Source organism: Balaenoptera ricei, chromosome 11 (genome assembly GCF_028023285.1).
Source record: "Balaenoptera ricei isolate mBalRic1 chromosome 11, mBalRic1.hap2, whole genome shotgun sequence".
Lineage (NCBI taxonomy): Eukaryota > Metazoa > Chordata > Mammalia > Artiodactyla > Balaenopteridae > Balaenoptera > Balaenoptera ricei.
The window spans coordinates 98,934,720-98,956,359 of NC_082649.1; the positions used below are offsets into that span (position 1 = coordinate 98,934,720).

The following is a 21,640-nucleotide window of genomic DNA, read 5'->3' on the forward strand; positions in this document are numbered from 1 at the left end:
CAGGGGCGGACAGGAAGCCCAGGAAGGTGAAGCGAGTGTCTGCTGATCTCTTCCAGTGTGACACTGCGGCATCAGCCCAGCGTTTCAGGTATCAGAATATCCTGGGGCCTCTGTTTCTATCAGCCAAGGTCGAGGTCCCTTCCGGCCAACAGGTTTGACTGGCTTGTCTTCTGTACCCTCACCGAGCCCTCTTCTGTGCAGACAGGACAAGCCCTTAAAGGCTTTGTGTGATGGGCACAGATGGGCAAGGAGGACGGGCACATTCCAGGCGGTAGGAACGGAGGGGCTACTCACCGCTGCCCGAATGCTCAGAGCCTTCTCCTCAGGTCCTCGCCCAGCTCCCTGACCTCCGGCGCAAGCTGCTCTCCCAGGGAGAAAGCACTTCTCCCTTCCCACTGGCTGTTTCCCACTCTGGGGCCTTGTCCCCTGCCTCAGCCCCAGCACGAGTCGGAGGGACACACCCCCCCCCCATTAAACAATTCAAGGGCTATTTATCGAGCACCTATGGGCCAGGGACTCTCCTAGGCACGGAGTTACTACAGTGAGGGGGCCGAGCTGGTAGCTGCCAGCGCGCAAGCCACGCGTCCCAAGTCGGCCCAAAACCCGTCACAGGAAGGGGCCACCCCTCGTCACCTCCTACCAGAGGCCCAACTACTTGCTGAGAAAGGGAGAGCCACTGGGGAGGCACACACTGCACAAACCAGAGCTGGTCTAGGGGAGCGCAGAGTTCAGGGGGTGCAGACTCTCAGAAGTACGCGCGTTTAGGAAGCGGTTCCTTTTTAGCTGAGAAAACACTGCTACAGAAGCGTGGCCTTCGCTGACTCCGAACCCTGACGTGAGCAGCGTGGGCGCCGGAGTGAAGCTGTTGCTGATTGGCTGTTAGGAGGCTCTGAAGTGAAGGTGTTGCTGATTGGCTGAATTCCCTTGGGACGTGTGGCCTTGGGTGTATGGCTGGTGGGGGAGGTATAGCTACCATACTGCGAGGAACTATGGCCAGAGTCAGTCTGTTCTTTTTTTTCATTTTTTTACTTTTTAACCTTTTTTTTTTTTTTTAAGTAAAGTATAGTTAATTTACAGTGTTATTCTTGTCTTGATGTTAGCGTATGGGAACTATCCCCATCCCCCCAAGTCCGCCTCTGGGTCCTTTCTCAGCCAAGTCTGGGTTCTGAAAGGGGGACATCCCAATACCTAAATTCAGGAAGCTCACGGTCTGCTTAGGAATTCGGGGCACACTCCTGAAAAAGGAAGCAGTGCGTCCAGGCGTGGTGTTCATTCAGCAAACGATTAGGGTATGGACTCCAGCTGTGTTTTACTCCATGTGGAAGCACTGGGGGCCACACGGAGCCCTGAACTCAAGGCCAATAGGAGAAGGGTCAAGAGCAAAATACAAAAATAAAATAAAATAGGGCTTTGGAATTGAAGCATCTCTGAATGGAAAGCTGACAGGAACCTGAGAGAGCGTGTGCTCCAGCCTCCTCGTTTAAAGGGTAGGAAAACCTGATTCCCAGAGGACGTAACTAACACGCCCATGTTCATAAAGCACGTTAGTTGACAAAGTGGGACCCAGGTATCCTGACTCCTGGTCCACTTCTTTACTGAAACCTACTGCCCATGAACAAGGAGAAAGGAGCTGACTGCTCTCATGTAAGGTAATGGGGGAAAGCCTCATGGGACAGGTGGGGCTGCACCTGGGCTTTGAGGGGAAGGGCATGAGGAGCAAAGGCATGAGTACAGAACCCCCTTGCACCTGCTCATCCAGGCGCCCCATTTCCTCACACCAGCCCCACTGTGTTTCTCCTGCCTCTGCCCTGGTGCCTGGCTCCCTCTTGCTGGAGTATTCACACCTGGAGCCCTGAATTCCAGAAGGCACATCAACCGGGATTTCTAAATTGCGTTTGCAGGTCTGTCCCACGGGGGAAAGAGCGCGATGAGAGGACACCAGGGAGGTCCCCAGGTACTGGGCAGGCACCCAGGGCCTCCCCTCCTCCCCTTGCTCTGAAGCAGCTCTTCCACCGTCCTCTACAGATGCTCACGTGGGGCGAGCAGCAACAGTTCACTTGCTGGCAGCGGCAGCCGCAGGCTGGGAGAGGCCTGCGACCTGAGAGAGGTTATGGAGGCAAAGCCTGTCCATGATGCTCACAGACACCCTCTGCCCCTTCATATCTGAGCGTGCCCCCTCCGTGCTCCGTGGCTCCTCGCAAAGCCCCAACCCCTCCCCCAAACCTACTCTCTGATGTAGTCCTCCTTCCCTCTTGCAGAGGGACACATGTCCAGGTTCTGGAGATAAAGAAAAACATCAGGGTGGATCCTGTGCCCTCAAGTAAGCATGAACAAGTCAGAGAAAGAGATTTAATGAATATATATGAAAGCCGAACAACATGGTAGGTGCTGTGCTGGGCACTTCCATGTTCTATTTAACTCACAGTGCTGAGAGGTAGAGAGGGTTTGTGTGGACAGAACCCTAAGATGACCCCCCCAAAATCCCATCCCCTGGCTCTGGTGGCCATCGCCCCTCTGATGGGACTTCCCTTGCCAATTCCTGCTGTCATCCTCTACTTTTCAGGGCTAACGCCCTGGCTACTTAGAGACAGAAGCTGGAAGAGCTGAGCAACAGGAACAAGCTGTGCTTTCACATCTGGCAGGGACAGGGAGGTTCCCCAGGGAAGCTGAGAACAGCTGTCCTGGAAGTGAGCAAGGAGGTGGCACCAGCTGGCCAGGGGTGGCAGGGGGGCAGGGAGGGGGCAGGAATCCGCACCCGCTCCAGCTCCTACCATGGGTGATGCCTTGGCCGCTGCACAACCCAATGCTCGCTGCTCACTTCAGACTGGCAGGAAGCAGACGAGGGAGATGTTCCTTCAAAATTATCAGCTCCCTGCAATTCCCTACTCCAGGCCTCCTCGACCTAGAAAAACAGACCAGCAGAGGACAGCGCCCCCGTCTGGACTCACAGACTTTATCCAGCTCTTCAGGAAGCCATGGGAGGAGAAATGAAAAGCGCAGAACAAGCAAGGCCATGTGCACTTTCAATCAGTCACTGGCTCCCGGAATGTTCTAGCAGGAAGGTTTTCTGAAGATCATTTTGCTGCTGAGAAGACTAAGGCCAGAGAAGGAAAATGCTTTGCCCTGAATCACACAGGCGAGTTGTGGCAGAGCCTGGCTTACGGCCCAAGTCTCCTCTGCCTCCTGTAATCAAGCCTCTGTATTTCTTCCTTACCCACCCCACAACGTGTGTGTGCCTCTGTGCGTGTACACACACACAAACATATAATATACGTACATACAGACACATACACACTTATATAGGATTCTCAAAGAATGCATTCTAGAGACAATTTAGAAAATGTAGAAAACAAGAAGAAAATTGATATTCAGCCAAAATACCAAAATTCAGAAATCATATGTTGGGGTATTTTATTTTCTCTATGCATACGCATAATACATGAAGAATACATATTGATATATGTTGAAGCATTGGAATTTACTATAGATATGGATTTGCAATCTCTTTTCTTTACTTGTTACATTAGCAAGTTACATCTATAAATATCTTCCAAAACATTTAACAGCTTTAAAATACAACATCACATGCATGTACCATATTTATTTAACTATTCCCCTATGGATGATCTTGAGATTATTTTTATTATTTTACAATTTAAGTAACAAGGCAATTTGGGCAACTTTCACTTCCAGCCAAAGAGGAGTAACAGGGATCAGATTTACTCTGCCACTTGAACAAAAAAATTTTGAAAACATAGGGCACATGCAAAAAAAAGTTTGTAAAATAGCAATTTTCAAGAAGGTTGCCATTGGGTGATAAAGGAAAGTGATCCCTGAGAGATGGGAAAACACCAGGTGCGTGAGCCCTTCAGCTGCCCCAGGTAAGTGCCTTGGGAGAGTTTCCAGGGGGTGCAGGGAAGGGAGACCCCGGTGGAGCTTGATGAGCTCCCTGAGTTGAGTAGATAGAGCTGGGAATCCAGCGAGACCAGCTAGACAGAGACACAGAGAGGAGATTTCTGCAGAGAGCAAACCCTGGAGACCCGCAGAGGGTCTGTCCTAAGTCTTTAGGGGAATATTAATTAGCACGTGTGAGGAAACTACTGGAGGCTGGGAAAGAACTGTTGGGAAGGATTCATGGCATCAGTGCCTAGCATTCACATACAGCTGGACACAGCCTATTGTCACCAGACAGACTGGAAAAGTCACAATTCACAGGGCATTCAGTTGAGTAGTCAGGAAGGTCTTGCCTCAATAGGAGGAAAAAATTAGCCCTAGACTGAGCCTTTTCTGAGCCCACCAAAAATATCTTAAAAGCAAGAACCAAAAGAATCAAATTGTTTCCACATAACTCAACTGTGTCCCAGAACAATGATCCAAATTATTTGGAAGAGAAACATTCAGCATCCAACAAAGTATGATTCTCAATGTCTGGCATCCAATAAAAAATTACCAAGCAGGCAAAGAATCAGGAAAACACAACCCATAATGTGGGAGTAAAGTAATTGATTAAAAGTGACCCAGGTCTAACGCATATATTAGAATTAGCAGACAGGACATTAAAACAGTTATTCTATCAGGATTCCATGCGTCCAGATAATTAACTAAGTAGAGACATTGAAGATGTAAAAAGATCCAAATCAAACTTCTAGAGATGAAAACTACAGTGTTTGAGATGAAGAGTACAGTGGAGGTGATTAAAGGCAGATCAGACATTTCAGAAAATAAGATGAAATAACTTGAAGTGTAGCAACAGAAGGTATACAAAATGAAACACAGAAAAACAGAATTTTAAAAAATGAAAAGAGCATCAGTGAACTATGGGACAACTTAATGGCCTAATATAAATGTAACTGGAATGAATCTTCAAAGGAGAGGAATGAGAGGGGAGGACAGAAGAAAATAATGGTCAAAATTTTCCACATCTGATGAAAATGATAAACACACAGAGCCAAAGACCTCAATAAACCCCAAGCACAAGAAACATGAAGAAAACATCACCAATGCATATTATTATTATTAAATTGTTCAAATCTAATAAAAAAGAGAAAATCTTAAAAACAGCCAGAGAAAAAAGACATGTTACAAACAGAAAGAACAATGACAAGGATGACAGAAACTTTCTCACAGGAAACAAATCAAGTGACAAGAAAAAAAAAATGTCAACTCACAATTCTATACTTAACTAACATTTCTTTCAAAATCGAAGGTGAAATGAAGACGTACAAAAGCTGAACAAAATTATCACCAGCAGAAGAAATGTTAAAGAAAGTCCTTCAAGTGGAAGGAAAATAATACTAGATAGAAATGTGGATATACACAAAGGAATAATGAGCATGAAAAATGGTAACTACATAGATTAACAGACATGATTTTTTGCTTATTATATAAATCACTTTAAAAGATAATTTACAGTCTAAACAACAATAACAATGTAGTACGGTGTTTACAACATATGCAAAAGTAAATTGTATAACAGCAATAATATAAAGGTGGGGGGGTGGATAAATGGAAGCATCAGAAGATTCTTATATTACACCTGAAGTAGTATAATACTTGAAAGTAGGCTGTGATAAAAATGACTACCATAAACCCTAATTCAACCACTAAAATAACAAAATAAGGAGCTATAGGTAATAAATCACCAAAGGAGATAAAATGGAGTAAAAAATAATTAATCCAAATAAAGAAGAAAAAGAGGAAAAAAAGGAATAAAGAACAGATGGGACAAAATAGAAAACAATAGCACAATGACAGACTTAAACATGACCACACCAACAATCACATTAAATATAAAGGTTTTAAACACACCAATTAAAAGGCAGAAATTGCAACTGTCAGATTGGATAACAAAACAACACCAACTATATATGCTATCTATAAGAAATGTACTTTAAATATAGAGGAACAAACAGAAACAGACTCGGGAATTCCCTGGTGGTCCAGTGGTTAGTTAGGGCTCTGTGCCCTCACTCCTGAGGGCCTGGGTTCGATCCCTGGTTGGGAAACTAAAATCCCACAAGCTGCATGGTGTGGCCAGAAACAAAACAAACAAACAAAAAACCAAACAGACTCAAAGATACAGAGAACAAACTGGTGGTTACCAGTGAGGAGAGGGAAGGGAGGAGGGGCAAGACAAGGGCAGGAGATTAAGAGGTATAAACTACTATATATAAAATAGGGACTTCCCTGGTGGTGCAGTGGTTTAGAATCCACCTGCCAACGCAGGAGACACGGGTTCGAGCCCTGGTCCGGGAAGATCCCACATGCCGCAGGGCAACTAAGCCTGTGCGCCACAACTACTGAGCCTGCGCTCTAGAGCCCACGAGCCACAACTACTGAGCCCTCGTGCCACAACTACTGAAGCCCGCGTGCCTAGAGCCTGTGCTCTGCAATGAGAAGCCACCGCAATGAGAAGCCTGTGCACTGCAATGAAGAGTAGCCCCCACTCACCGCAACTAGAGAAAAGCCCATGCGCAGCAACGAAGACCCAACACAGCCAAAAAATAAATTAATTAAACAAAAAAAATTAAAACACAAAAGAAAACAAAACAAAAAAGCTACAAGGATATATCGTACAGCATAGGGAATATAGCGAATATTTTATAATAACTTTAAATGGAGTATAATCTATAAAAATATTGAATCATTATGTTGTACACCTGAAATTAATATAATGTTATAAATCAACTATACTTCAAGTAAAACAGTAAAAATAAATAAAAAATAAAATTAAAATATAATTTAAAAAAAGTAAAGGATGGAAAAATGCACTAGCCAAAAAAAAGCTGGAGGGGGTATTCTAATACCAGACAAGGTAGATTTAAAAGCAAAGAATATTACTACAGATAAAGAAGGTCTACCTTATGAAGAAAAAGAGGTGAATTCATCAAGAGGACATAACCATCCTAAATGGTTATGCCCCTATTAACAGAGGCTCAAAATACATGAAGCAAAAATGAAGAACTATAAGGAGAAATTGACAAACACACAATTATATTCAGAAATTCCAGTAACTCTCTCAAAAACTGATAGAACAAGCAGACAGAAAATCAGCAAGGACAGAGTAGCCTTGAGCAACACTGTCAAACAACTTGATGTAATTGACATTTATCAAACACTCCACCCAACAACAGTAGAACACACATTCTTCTTTTTTTTAAAGCATTACTTTTTTTTTTAAATTTATTTTTGGCTGCGTTGGGTCTTCGTTGCTGCACGCAGTATTTCTCTTGTTGTGGCAAGCGGGGGCTACTCTTTGTTGAGGTGCATGGGCTTCTCATTGCGGTGGCTTCTCTTGTTGTGGAGCACGGGCTCTAGGTGTGTGGGCTGCAGTAGTTGTGGCACGAGGGCTCAGTAGTTGTGGCTCGTGGGCTCTAGAACGCAGGCTCAGTAGTTGTGGCGCACAGGCTCTAGAGCGCAGGCTTAGTAGTTGTGGCGCACGGGCTTAAGTTGCTCCGCAGCATGTGGGATCTTCCCGGACCAAGGATCGAATCCACGTCTCCTGCATTGGCAGGCAGATTCTTAACCACTGCACCACCAGGGAAGTCCTGAACACATATTCTTTTCAAGTGCATACTGAACATCTACCAAGATAGACCATCTTCTAGGGCATTAAAAAAAAGTCTCAATACATGTAAAAGGGTTCAAGTCATAAAAGTTAAGGAATTAAATTAGAAATCAATAAAATAAAGCTCTATGAAAAATTATCAAGTATTTGGAAAGTAACATATTTATATGTAACTCATGTATCAAATAAGAAATCAAAAGGGAAATTAGAAAGTATTTTGAACTGAATGAAAATTAAAACAGAACATAAAAATTTGTGGAATGCAGTTAAAGCTGTACTTTGGGGAAATTTTGTAGCATTAAATGCCTGTCTTAGAAAAGAAGAAAGGACTCAAATCAATGACCTAAGTCTCTACCTTAAGAAAATATAAAAAGAACAATTAAATCCAAAGTAGGCAACAGAAAGGAAATAAAAGATAGAGTGGCAATCAATCAAATAGAAAAGAGTGAAACATGAGAGAAATTCAATGAAACCAAGAGCTGTTTGCCTGAGACCAATAAAAATAAACTTCTAAACAGTCTGATGAGGGGGGAAAAAAAAAAAGAAAGAAAGAAAACACCAACTACCAATAACAGAAATGAGAAAGGTCAAAGAGGTTCTCACAAAAATTTGTACACAAAAGGGAAAATTATAAGCAACTTCTGTCTGTAAATCTGTCAATTTAAATGAAATGGATGGATTCCTCGAAAGACACAAACTACTAAAGTTTACTGAAGAAGAGACAGATAAACTGAATAGTCCTATATACGTTAAGAAATGAAATATATTGTTAAAAACCTACCCACAAAGAAAATTCCAGGCTCATATCGCTTCAGTGGTGAATCCTGCTAAACACTTTAAGAATAAATAATACCAGTTCTACACAAACTTTTCCAGAAAACTGAAGGAGAAAATACTTCCCAGCCCATTCCATGAGGCCAGCATTATCCTAATACCAAAACCAGATAAAGACATCAAAAGAAATGAAAACTACAGACTAATATCCCTCCAAAATATAGATGCAAAAAATTCTAAACAAAATTTTGGTAAATTAAATCCAACAATATGTAAAAAGGTAACACATCATAACCAAGTGGGGTCTCTCCCACTTTTGTTTTAACATTTAAAAATCAATCTGTGGGACTTCCCCGTGGCACAGTGGTTAAAAATCTGTCTGCCAATGCAGGGGACACGGGTTCGATCCCTGGCCAGGAAGATCCCACATGCCGCGGAGCAACTAAGCCCATGTGCCACAACTACTGAGACTGCGCTCTAGAGCCTGCGAGCCACAACTACTGAGCCCTCATGTCACAACTACTGAAGCCCATGCACCTAGAGCCCTGCTCCGCAACAAGAGAAGCCACCACAATGAGAAGCCCGCGCACTGCAATGAAGAGTAGCCCCAGCATGCCGCAACTAGAAAAAGCCCGCGCGCAGCAATGAAGACCGAACGCAAAGTAATAAATAAATAAATAAATTTTAAAAAATTTAAAAACCAAACTGTGTAGTTCACAATATTAATAAACTAAAAAAGAAAAACCATATGATCATCTCAATAAATACAGAAAAAGCATTTGACAAAATTCAATAACCATTTCTGATTTTTAAAAAATTCTCAGCAAACTAGGAGTAGAAGCAAATATTCCCAACATAATTCAAAGCATTTATCTGGTAGACAATTTATATCCAGAATAAAAGACATCCAGATTGGAAAGCAAGAAATACAAAAGTCTTTACATGATTACATGTTTACATGATTCTCTATTAGAGAAAATCGAATGGAATCTACAAAAAAGCTACCAAACTTATAAGTGAGTTTAGCAAGATTGCTCGATACACGATTAATATGCAAAAATCATTTCTATCTCTCTAACCTATCAATACACAATCAGAAGCTGAAAATTTAAAAACTATACAATTAACTCTTACAATGCAATAATTTTTTAAAAACCCAATTTTAAAATGGGCAAAAAATCTGAATAGACATTTTTCCAGAGAAGACATAGAAATGGCCAAAAAGCACATGAAAAGATGCTCAACGTCATTAGCTGTTGAGAAAATGCAAATCAAAACCACAATGAGATACCACTTCACACCCACTAGCATGGCCATAATAAAAAAGACAGATAATCACAAGTGTTAGAAAGGACATGGAGAAACTGGAAGACTAATAGAGTGCTAGTGGGCAAATTGTGCAGCCACTTTGGAAAACAGTTTGGCAGTTAAATATAAAATATTAAGCACAGAGTTACCATATGATCCAGAAATGCCATTCGTAGGTATATACCCAAGACAAATAAAAACATGTTCACACAAAAACTTGTATACAAATGCTTACAGGCACACCATTAACAATAGTGAGAATAAACTGAAACAACCCAAATATCCATCAGCTGATGAATGGATAAACAAAATGTGGTATATCCCATACAATGAAATACTATTCAGCAATAAAAAGAAATGAAGGACTGATAAATGCTACAACATGTATGACCTTGAATACATTAGGCTGAGTGAAAGACGTCAGACCCCAAAGACCGTGTATTGTATGATTCCATTGATATGAAACATACAGAATAAGGAAATATAGAAACAGAAAGTAGGTTAGTTGTTGCCTAGGGCTGGGAAGGATGGGAGAGTTGGGGGTGACGAATAAGGGGACCATAGGCAACAAAAGTGTTCTAAAATTGATTATGGTGATGGTCTCTAAATATAATTGTAAGTTTTAAATGGGTGAATTGTATGTTGAGTGAACTATATCTCAATGAAGCTGTTAAAGAAACAAGCAAGCAAAGTTGGTGTGGTCTCCAAGGGGTAGGATTCCCAGGAATTTGTTCTGAGTCCTACATGGATCTACACGAAGCCATGGATGAGACCCAGTTGATGTTTCCTCCCCTTTCAACCTCTCCATCCCTCCCGTTCCCTCCATTACAAGTCTCAGAAGCCTAGATATTAGCTAGTAACTCACCACCTGAGCCCTCAGGAAGGTAGGCGGCAGCTTCAGATCATCCTCAGCACAGTGCCTCAAAGGAACTTGCTGGCAGGCCCTCACAGAGCAGGAGCCACTTCAGTTCAGCCACAAAGCAGGATTCTCCGGGGCTGGGCAAGGCAACTGCACACCTCTTCTTTCCCACAGGTCAGTGGTCTGGAGGGTGAGCCGCGCTGGCTGCCAAGCCAAGATTGCAGGGAAGGACGCCTGCCCCCACACCCCCGAATACAGCGGAGCACGCCTGCCCCAGCCTGCCCCACGGCTGCCTGGGAGAGGGTGGGAGTGGGGCATCACAGGATGGAGGCGGGGGTGGAGTGTTGCCTCCAACATGCTGGGACCAGAGAGGGGAGCCCATGGCGCCTGCAAGAGTTGCAAAGGTGGCACACGAGAGAAGGTGTGGCATTCTGACAAGGTCTTGAAGCTGGAGCAGGCCGCCCCACTTGCCTGCACGGCTGCCCGCAATCCCTTCCAGGCAGAAGCCGTGCCTCTTCGGTAAGCGGAGGAGAGACTGAGAAATGCCAGGCCGTCTGCGAGCCAGCGGGAGAGCGCCTGCCCGGTACGCCTTCCGAGGTCTAGGTGCTCTTTTATACAGCAGGGTTCCAGCCGCCTCCTCCTTCCAGGAGCTCAGCGGGAGCAGGGATGGCTACCCTGGGGTGCTGGGACACTTGGCCCAGGGCAGGATCAGCTGAGGTGCTGGCACACTTGGCCCAGCGCAGGATCAGCTGAGGTGCTGGCACACTTGGCCCAGGGCAGGATCAGGCCCTCCACCCCCAAACCAACACCAGGGTCTTCCTGGACTCTGGTGAAGTGGCACTGCTGTCACCAGGACACAGGCAGCCCCACAGCTGCTGGCACCGGTGGCAGGGGACTGGCTCTGAAATGCCAAAGACAGGCATTAGGAACTCTGGAAGGAACTGGGAACTGGGGGACATTTTGCACAGAGAAAACAATTTCTCATCAACCCTTTCCAATGATTTGTAGATTGTACTCAACCATTCACAGGAGACTGTTTTCAAGGACTTTATTTTAAATTGATATAGAGTCTATTCAGTTACAAAATTCATTTATTACATTCTTTTCATTTAATAGCTGGGATTCAAAGTGTTAAAGATTTGATTTACCCAAGTGAAAAAAGACCAAGGAATCATTTGTAAGTGGCATTTCTGGAGAATATGCCTAATGTTTCAAAGTTAGTGTTTTGTGCCTTTAGGTTACAATACTAATATCCTACTCCAAGTAAAGTGTAAGACACAGGTCTAACTAACAACCACATGAAACTCGGGCAACAACCATCCTGAAAGAGCTGTAACACGCGCACCGGCCTCCAGGCCTCGCATGCTCACACTCACGGAGGACTTGAGTTAGGACATCCTGCCTTTCCAGAAACACAGTGGCTCTGAATGCCTCAACTGCTCCTTGTGGTAGAGGGGTTAAAGGATCCTTTTCTGAAGTTGGCTTCTCCATGGAAGAGGAGAATGGCTTAAGGACATTCTGAAATTTAGAAACAAAATCAAACAAAACCCTTTTGCCAAAAAGACTCTTGTCGTCTGCAAAGCTGGTGAACATGTGGATGCCAGTATTTTTAGAGAGAGATGTTTTAGGGGCAGGAGGTAACTGACCAAGTGAGGATGCTTTGTAATTTTTTTTTTTTCCTGGAAAGGCAGAAAAGAATAAAAATCAGTTAAACATAATATTTAGAATGTAACATCTTCACTTGGGCATTTATGAATATGAAATCTACATGGCAACAAAAGTACCATCTTCTGATGACTGCACTGGGAAAGTCAACAAACCCACACTAATTCCTGTTCCGCTTATTTCTTGGCTCGAGCTCAGCACTTTCACCTGACCTCGTGCGACGATTCTGTCTGGGACTTATTTCTGTGTCTTGAAGATCGCACCTGAAAATGGAAAAAAGAAAACGGCAGCTTAGAAAATGATGATCCCTATTATTCCCCAGCAGTTTCTAGTTTACAAGCCCCTTCCCGTGTGTTTCTATGTGATCCTCCAAATAGCCTTCCACTCCACTGACAAGTCTGCTATGATAATTATTATGACTTTTATTATTATTTCCACTGCACAACTGAGAAAACAGTGACTTAGCAAAGATCACACATCATAAGTGACAGAGTTAGGAAGTGAACTCCTTTCTTCTGAATCAGAATCGAGCAGCTTTACGCTTCTGCTTCGGAGGCAGAAAGCTGCAGAAAATGTGCTTCCATCCTAACAACAAGACGAAGCCAGAGAGTCGAACAAAATCATAACTTATCTTGATCCTGTCAGACAGCTGAGGTTGTAAGGGAACCAAGAAAACAAAATCCCCTCCCAAGAGAGAGGAGCCACACGCATCCTTTCACTTCGGGCAGAGCACCGGGGAAAGGGGTCGCTGCCGCACGAGCAGGTGGGAAGACGAAAGTTGACGTTTTCTGGATTCTGCAGCACAGCCTGGTGCTGCGGGCCCCCGACACCGGAGCCTCGGCAGCGCTCCTTGAGACACTGACAGAGGGCAGGACAGTGAAGAGGGCCCACGAGGGGCACAGGGGTAAAGCAGGGGAAGGGGAGCGGCAGGGGTCAGGCCCTGCCTGATTTCCCAGGTTTGTCAGTGGAGTAGAAGGCTGTTTGGAGGATTAAATGAAACCGCATGGGAAGGCACTTATAAACTAGAAAATGATGTCGAGAATAAGAAGAGATGATTTAAAGTATATGGGAGGGGCTTCCTTGGTGGTGCCGTGGTTAAGAATCTGCCTGCCAATGCAGGGGACACAGGTTTGAGCCCTGGTCCAGGAAGATCCCACATGCCACAGATCAACTAAGTCTGTGTGCCACAACTACTGAGACTGCACTCCAGAGCCCACGAGCCACAACTACTGAAGCCTGTACGCCTAGAGCCCATGCTCCGCAAGAAGAGAAGCCACTGCAATGAGAAGCCCGTGCACTGCAACGAAGAGTAGCCCCCGCTCGCCGCAACCAGAGAAAGCCTGTGCGCAGCAACAAAGACCCAATGCAGCCAAAAATAAATAAGTAAATAAAATAAAAATTAAAATAAATAAAGTATATGGGAAGATGTGCATAGGTTAAATGCAAATATTACACCATTTTATATATGGGACTTGCGTATCTATGGATTTTGGTACCTGCAGCGGTGGGGGGGAGGGTCCTGGAACCAACCCCGCATGGATTCTGAGGGATAACTGCAATCTCAATATTGAGTCTTTCTTACACCTGCTCAAATCTGTTGCTGAGCCTCTTAGTGAAATTTTCATTTCAGCTATTTTGTTTTTCAACTCCAGAATTTCTATTTTTAAAAAATTATTTCTATTTCTTTATTGGTATTCTCTATTTGGTGAGACACTGTTCTCATACGTCCCTTTAGTCCTTTGATCAGAGTCAAAACAGCTGATTTCACTGGTTGCTTCTCCCCCGCCCCGGTGTGTATAGGCCACAGTTTCTTGTTTCTTTGTTTATGTCTAATTTTTTGTTGAAAACTGGACATTTTTACCAATATACTGCGGCAACTATGGGAATTAGATTCTCCTCCTTCCTCAGCGTCTGTTCATGATGGTGTCTGCTGCTGTTTGTTAAGTGACTTTCTGAGCTAATCCTGTAAATATACATTCTTTGTTGTGTGAGACCACAGACGTGTCTGCTACATGAGCTTAGTGGTCAGCTAATGACTAGATATAACTTTCCCTAATCGCCTGGAACCGATATAACACAGAAGCCCTTGTCACAATCAGTCTTTGCCAAGGGACTCTGTGTTGGGGCGTGCATTCAGCACTTGGGGGACAGCTCCACCTTAGCCTCTCCTTTCAGCTTGCATGGAGCCTCACAGTCAGCTCGAGGTGGGAGATTAGGACCCTCTCAGGTCTCTCCTGAGCACGCACAGAGCCCTAAGCATGCGTGGGACCTTCCAGAGCCACAGTGATATATCAGAGGTGGTCAAAGCCCTGAAGGAAATCTTATTTTCCAGCTTTTCCTTTAAGCTTTTTGCTTAACATATTGTGTGCCCCAACTGTTATCTACCTCAAATGGCCATGAAGTTAATCAATTGTCTCTAATTGTTTTAAACAAACACCTCAGGGGAAAAAGAGGCTTTTCACACTGGGTGAGCTCCAAGTCAGGTAAAGTAAAGACAGTCTTGCAAGTGGGAGTCTTCCAGGAAACCACCAGACAGATCAAATAATAATTCTCTGGGAATGAGGCTGTGAAGGAGCTCCAACTCCGTTCTGCCTTTTCTGCAGGTTGCCAGGCTGCTGGTCCTCATCAAGACAGCAGACTACTGGCTCCCAAGGCCACTGTCGGGCTAGAGAGAGGGGGATGGGAACAGGGGAAGTCAAATCACCACAAAGCTCACTGTTCTAACTAAAATTCAGATATTTTTCTTGAAGTAATGCTCCTTGGATTGCTGTTGTCTTTGGTTAATTTTCAGTTTTGAAAAAGTTGATTCTGGGGGCTTCCCTGGTGGCGCAGTGGTTGATAATCTGCCTGCCAATGCAGGGCACACGGGTTCGAGCCCTGGTCTGGGAAGATCCCACATGCCGCGGAGCAACTAGGCCCGTGAGCCACAATTACTGAGCCTGCGCGTCTGGAGCCTGTGCTCCGCAACAAGAGAGGCCGCGATAGTGAGAGGCCCGCGCACCGCAATGAAGAGTGGCCCCCACTTGCCGCAACTAGAGAAAGCCCTCGCACAGAAACGAAGACCCAACACAGCCAAAAATAAATAATAATTAATTAAAAAAAAAAAGAAAAAAGAAAAAGTTGATTCTGACAAGTTTTGTCAATTTTGTCACTGCTTTTATGGAATTTCCAGACGTCCTTATTTCACAACATCTACTGAATGTTTTCTCCTTTATCTTTTTAATTTTTTCCCCCAGCTTTTAACTCATGGTCTTAATATCTCTAAAATTTCACAAGTCAAATTTCTCATCTTTTTTTTCCTAAATAAATACATTTATTTATTTATTTATTTTTGGCTGCGTTGGGTCTTCGTTGCTGCGCACAGGCTTTCTCTAGGTGTGGCGAGCGGGGGCTACTCTTCGTTGTGGTGCGCGGGCTTCTCATTGTGGTGGCTCCTCTTTGTTGCGGAGCACGGACTCTAGGCGTGTGGGCTTCAGTAGTTGTGGCATGTGGGCTCAGTAGTTGTGGCTCGTAGGCTCTAGAGCACGGGCTCAGTAGTTGTGGCTCGTAGGCTCTAGAGCACAGGCTCAGTAGTTGTGGCGCATGGGCTTAGTTGCTCCGCCGCATGTGGGATCTTCCCGGACCAGGGCTTGAACCTGTGTCCCCTGCATTGGCAAGCGGATTTTTAACCACTGCACCACCAGGGAAGTCCCAAATTTCTCATCTTAATATTTTATTGCCATTTATTTATTTGGCTTCTGGGTTTTTTTGTTTTTTTTTTTAATGGGATGTTCCCCCTTATATTTAACTTCTATAAAATTACTGTTTCTTTGCTCTCTTACCTTGTTTTTAATTTCCTTCTAAAATTTTAAGTAATGTGTTTCTCCCATATTTCCCCTCTTTGATTTGCCTTCACAATAGCTGGCAACAAACATGGCTATAGTGTTAGTGGAAGAAGCAGCCTCTACCATAAGCATGGGCTTGAAGTAGAGTCCCTAGCAAGCAAGGATCTCAAGGTTCTCCCAGAGTAATTCTCTAAAATACCTCATCCTCAAAGATGCAGGAATCCTAATAGGATAAGCCACCTCAAGATTTTTTTCTAAGCATGAAACACACTTATTTACTAGAATGAAGACACTTAATAACACACTTATTTACTAGAATGAAGACACTTAATAACATGGCCCAAACATAACAGGCTTTTAAATTCTTAGCCTCTGGAAGGTATAATCAATGGATTTTTGAGCAAACTTTGCCAACTTTATGCTGTTAGCCAACTGGGGATACTCCTGCGGAGGACCACGGTGAGAGGCATCAGGAAGCCCTGAATCTACTGAATACAGAAGCCATACCTGGGAGATGTGGCCATCTATTACCAGCTTGCTTCCAGTATACACTATTACCAGGATGATTTACCTTCCTCTTGGTAGAGTCACGGAAAGAACCTCTCAGTGTGAGGGCTCCCGCCACTTCCTGTTGATTACAGGGGGCCTGGGCAGAATAAGGGCCATTTAAACAGGGAAGAGGTTTCTGATTATTCTTCTTTTTTTTTTTTGGAAACACAAGATTGGTTGTTTCCCTGCTGTGAGTACTTTCAATTTTTTAAGCACTGTATGGGGCAAAGGGCCCGTCCAGAATACTAGTGCATAAGCTTGAAGAGGGACCAAAAACTGACAAGCATTACATGGAAGGAAAGTTACAGGCCAGTTTCTCAACATGACAACAAAACATCTTAAACAAAATATTAAGAAACCAAATCTAGCAACATATAAAAGAGCTAATACACCATCAACAAATTAGGTTTATTTCAAGAATGCAATCTTGATTTAACATGCGAAAAATCAATGTAATTCACCACATTAACAAAATAAAGGAGAAGAATCACATATTCATCTCAATATATTCAATAGAAAATATTAAAAAACACTCGAAAATATTCAACATCCATTTATGTTAAAAACTAGGAATATAAGGTAAAAATACTGAATGCTTTCCCACTAAGATTGGGAATAAGAAAAGGATACCCTTATTACCACTTCTAGTTAACATCTAAGTAGCAGTCCTAACCTGTTCAATTAAGCATTAACAAAGACTTTAGAAAAGGTATTATATTGAGATGACGTGGTTATAGATGTTGAAAAAAACCCCAACCCTATAGGGTATTAGAATTATTAAGTAAATTTATCAAAATTCGTGAATACAGGGTTAATGTAAAAATTTAATTTGCTTCATATATTAGCAACAAGCAATTAGAAAACAGTAAACAAACAACAAAAGAATACTATTTTTAATAACATAGTTACCAGAGGAATGCAAATTTAAATCACAATGAGACACCACTGGACCCTATGAAGGAGAATGACTAAAATGAAAAAACTAAGAATGCCAAGCATTGATGAAGGACATGGAACTTCTGGACCGCCCACTGTTGATGGGAGTTTAAAATGGTATGAGCACTTTGGAAAAATGTTTGGCAGAAGCTACTGTATACATGCACATCCTAACACCCAGCTATACCACTCCTCAGTATATACTCAACAGAAACAAAAGCACATGCACCAATGGACAACTACAGTTACGTTCCTGACAACCTTATTCATGACAGCCAAAAACTCGAAAAAATATATCTAGCAAAAGTAGTATGGGTAAATAAATGGTGACTTATTCATACAATGGAATATTACAGAGCAGAGGTGCTCAAACTTTGGCCTGCAGCAGGATCATCTGAGGGCTTCTTAAAACACAGGTTGATGGGCCCCATCCCCAGAGTTTCTCATTCAGAAGGTCTGGTGTGGGGCTCAAGAATTTCCTTTTCTAATATATTCCCAGGTGATACAAGCGCTGCTGGCCAGGAAACCACACTTTGAAAACCACTGCTCTAGATAAAGCAGTGAAAAATAACAAACTACCGTGATATGCAACCATGGAAAAATCTCACACATGTAATGTTGTCTCCAAGAGTGCACACTATATGGTTCCATTTATATGAAGTTTACAACCAGGCAAAATTAACCCATGGTGATGGAAGTCAGAACTGTGCTTACCTCTGGGAGGAGGCATGAGAAGGCTCTTAGAATGCCAGGAATGTTCCAAGTCCACATCTGGGTGGTGACCTTGGTGGCCCCCCATGATCCACACCTCCTGCCTCTGTGCAATCCCCTTCCCTAGCATCTGGGGCTGGCCCTGTGACTTACTTTAACCAACAGGATGTGGCCGAAGTGATACAGCACAAGTTTCAGGACTAAGTCTTAAGAAGGCTAAGAGATTTTTGTATTTGCACTCTTGGGAGCTGTATCAGTCTGGGTCCAGTCAGGACCATGATAACTTGAACAGAAACGTTTAGTATAAAGAATTACTAACTGCAACAGAGGACTGGAGTAACGAGGGGTTGGCTAGTAAGAAGGAAAGAGAATCCTGAAGAATATATTACAGAAAGAGTAGAAATAAGGAATAGCTGCTCCTCAGGGTTGAGATGCAGCACCCCAGGAAGAGCCCTCTCCCCAGACAGATCCAGACACCTGCGTGGAGAGGGCAGGGCTGTGGCTAACTGAGTCAGAGCAATGAGCTGCTGGCCAGGGTACACTGTAGGACCAGGCACTGGGGAAGGCCTGCAATCAAGAGGCAAAACCCCTTCTTCTTGCAATGTCTCTCCAGTGCCCTCTACTGATAAAACTTAACATCAGGAGAGCCGGCAAAGGAAAAATATTTAAAGGTCCCAATTCAGTTTTCACAGAGCAGGCAAAAAGGATGAATTTGGAGCTGAGGCAATAAACTGATAACTGGCACAGGGGCCCTGAGCCTCCATATACAAAATCCCAGCTATCCTGCTGGAAAGACCACGCGGAGAAACCACATGGAGAAGAACAGGCTCCCAGACTACATGGAAAGACAGAGAAGTCCAGACACCTCAGCAGAACATCACCTCCAGCCGCCCTGCCAGTTGGCTACGTGCCACATAAATAACCACCAGCAGCCTGAGGCCAGCCCAGACTGAAGAATCATAAGCAAATGAAATGGCTGTGGCTTAAGCTCCTAAATTTCCGGGTGATTTGTTACATGGCAATTAAAAACTAAACAGAAACTTTCTGTTCAATTTGTTTTGGTTATCTACTGCTACATTCTCATGAAACAGCACAATCCCTTATTTGGTCATGATTCTAGATCTGGGCAGGGCTCAGAACAGACAGCTTAATTGGGTCTGGAGGGTCCACTGTGAGGAAGGCTCACTCACATGGTGGCAAGCTGGTGCTGGCTGTTGACTGGGAGCTCAGCTGGAGGGAGGGTTGGACCTCCGTTCTCCTCCAGCTGTCCTCTCTCCATGCCCGCGGTGGGCTTCTCACAGCAGAGGGGCTGGGTCCAAGAAGAAGCATCCTAAAAGTGAGTGTTTGGAAAGGACAAGCCCCACTGTGCACAAACGCTTACCAAACTTCTTCTCACATCACATGGCCAAACCCAGAATCAACGTGGACCTCAGGAGTGTGAATACTGGCGGGGCATGATTCACGGGGGCCACCAAAGTAACCCTAACCTCAGGGGTATTCAGTTGTAAAAATTCATCAAGCTGTACACTTAAGATGTGCATACATTAATAATAGTTATTAATAAGTAATAGTTAATAAAGTTCACTCCTCCAAAGAAAGACAGCCAAATGATTAATAGTCCTCCCTTCGAAAATGCGATGGGCTCATTAGCACACTGCAAATGACTTCTCATGGGGTTAGGATGAAATGCAGATTATCAATAGAGAAAATGATTCTTCCTTTTCTGATTTTATAATACTAGAAAAAGCTATTTCCTAAAAAAAGATTTTTAAGGCACTAAGAGATAAAGGGTTAAAAAAGATTTGTAAGTGGCAATCCTCATCCATTCACAGGTTCTTGAAGCCACATAAGCCGTGTCACTAACAGCTAGAATCCACCAGGGAGTGTATTCAGATCCAATGAATACTGACTGACATATTCAATCCCTCATACGCCTACTGAGCGCCCACCATGGGTCCCCCCAGGCACCGTGCGGGGCATGGGGTATAATGAGCATCTGCTCTAGGAAGCGCGTCGGGTGGTACGCGCCCACTGCTGCGGGAGCAGGGAGCAGCCAGGGGCCTCTGAGCAGAGCTGGGAAGGAAGGAACGACAACTCCCGTCCGAAGAAAGGGGAAAAGGCAACTCAAGCGGAAGCAACAGCAGGTACCAGGCAGCATGACTCTGAAGCAAATGTGAGTAGTTCAGCCAGGCTGCAACAAGGTGGGGCGGGGAGGGGAGGAAGGGCAGTGCAGGAGCCAGCAGGTAGGCTGGGGCCATGGCTGGAAGAGTCTTGGATGCTGGTGAGTCCCTGCAGGACTTTACCACAGAGAGAACACAGTGTATTTTAGGTCTCATGGGCAGAATGAAGCGTACCGACTAGAGGCAGAGAGGCAGCTGGATGGCTGTGGTAGGAAGCCAGAGAGAAGAGCGAAGGGCCTGCGCAGGCCGTGGCACAGAGGGGCCAACAGAGACAGTTCAGGGGTCGTCCACAGCTCCGCCACTCAACGCGGGGCCCCAGAAGCAGCGTCAGCAACACTGGGGAGCATGCTAAAATGTAAACTCCTGAGCCCCAGCCCAAATCTCCTGACTCCTGATCTCAGGATTGAGTGGAGCCCAATAATCCATGTTTTAACAAGTCCTCCAAGTGATCTTGATGCAAATTTAAGTCTGAGGACCACTTATCTATAAGACTTCGCAATCACTGCAGGTGAGAGGTAAAGGAGAGTGAGAAGCTGAAGATGATTCTTAGGTTTCTGGCTGGAACTGTGGGGCAGACGGTGATACCACCATTCACTGAGGGAGGGGACAATGGAAGAGGAGCAGGTCAGGAGAGAAGGGACTCAGACCCTCCGAGAAGACATTCCCCCACATTTTATGGATAAGGAAGTTGAAATCTGGAAACGTGAAATGATTGACCTGGACCATTTTTCTTCCTATTTTCATTCTGTTCAACGTAAATATATCCTGTAGCTCAAAATGATAAGATGAACCAATATTCACAGATATAAGAACCCAAGACCAGTCTGCAGAAAACAGGGTTTTGTTTTGGGTTTTTTTGCTGCTTATGAAAATACTGCTTTATATGGGGGCATTGTGTTGCTAATAGAACCTCTCAATCATTTATGGAATTAGGAGAACATGCTGGGACTGAAATAGTATGTTCTAGGACTAATATCTCAAATATGCCACTTGTGGTACCACAAAATGCCTATAAGCTTAAGACGGGTATTTGTAGAACTATCACATTTTGTTGAAAAGTAAAGCTGTGCAGCCTTTCCCTGATTCTGCTTCTAAAGCTACACTGTGGCACAAGCTGGTTTAAACTGCTCTACACTTGGCTGAAACCAGGAAGCCTGAATTCTTAGCCCAGAAGGCCACTAACTAGCTGTGGACCTCAACCTCATCAACTTACCTCTCTGGAGCTCAGCCTCCTTCTCTATAAAATGAAGGGACTAGACTAGATGAG

At 44.1% G+C, this 21,640-nt stretch overlaps 1 protein-coding gene across 5 annotated transcripts in view; it reads right to left on the reverse strand.

The window, feature by feature from the left end:
- Positions 1-11,542: 11,542 nt before the first annotated feature.
- The window catches only part of RAD18 (RAD18 E3 ubiquitin protein ligase), a 99,844-nt gene continuing 89,746 nt past the window's right edge, over positions 11,543-21,640 (reverse strand). For all 5 annotated transcript variants that reach the window (XM_059937723.1, XM_059937726.1, XM_059937724.1 and 2 more), the window contains one exon: positions 11,543-12,436. In XM_059937723.1, the coding sequence (XP_059793706.1) occupies positions 12,334-12,436 (103 nt within the window). In that variant the 3' untranslated portion in view covers positions 11,543-12,333. The remainder of the gene's footprint in view (positions 12,437-21,640) is intronic.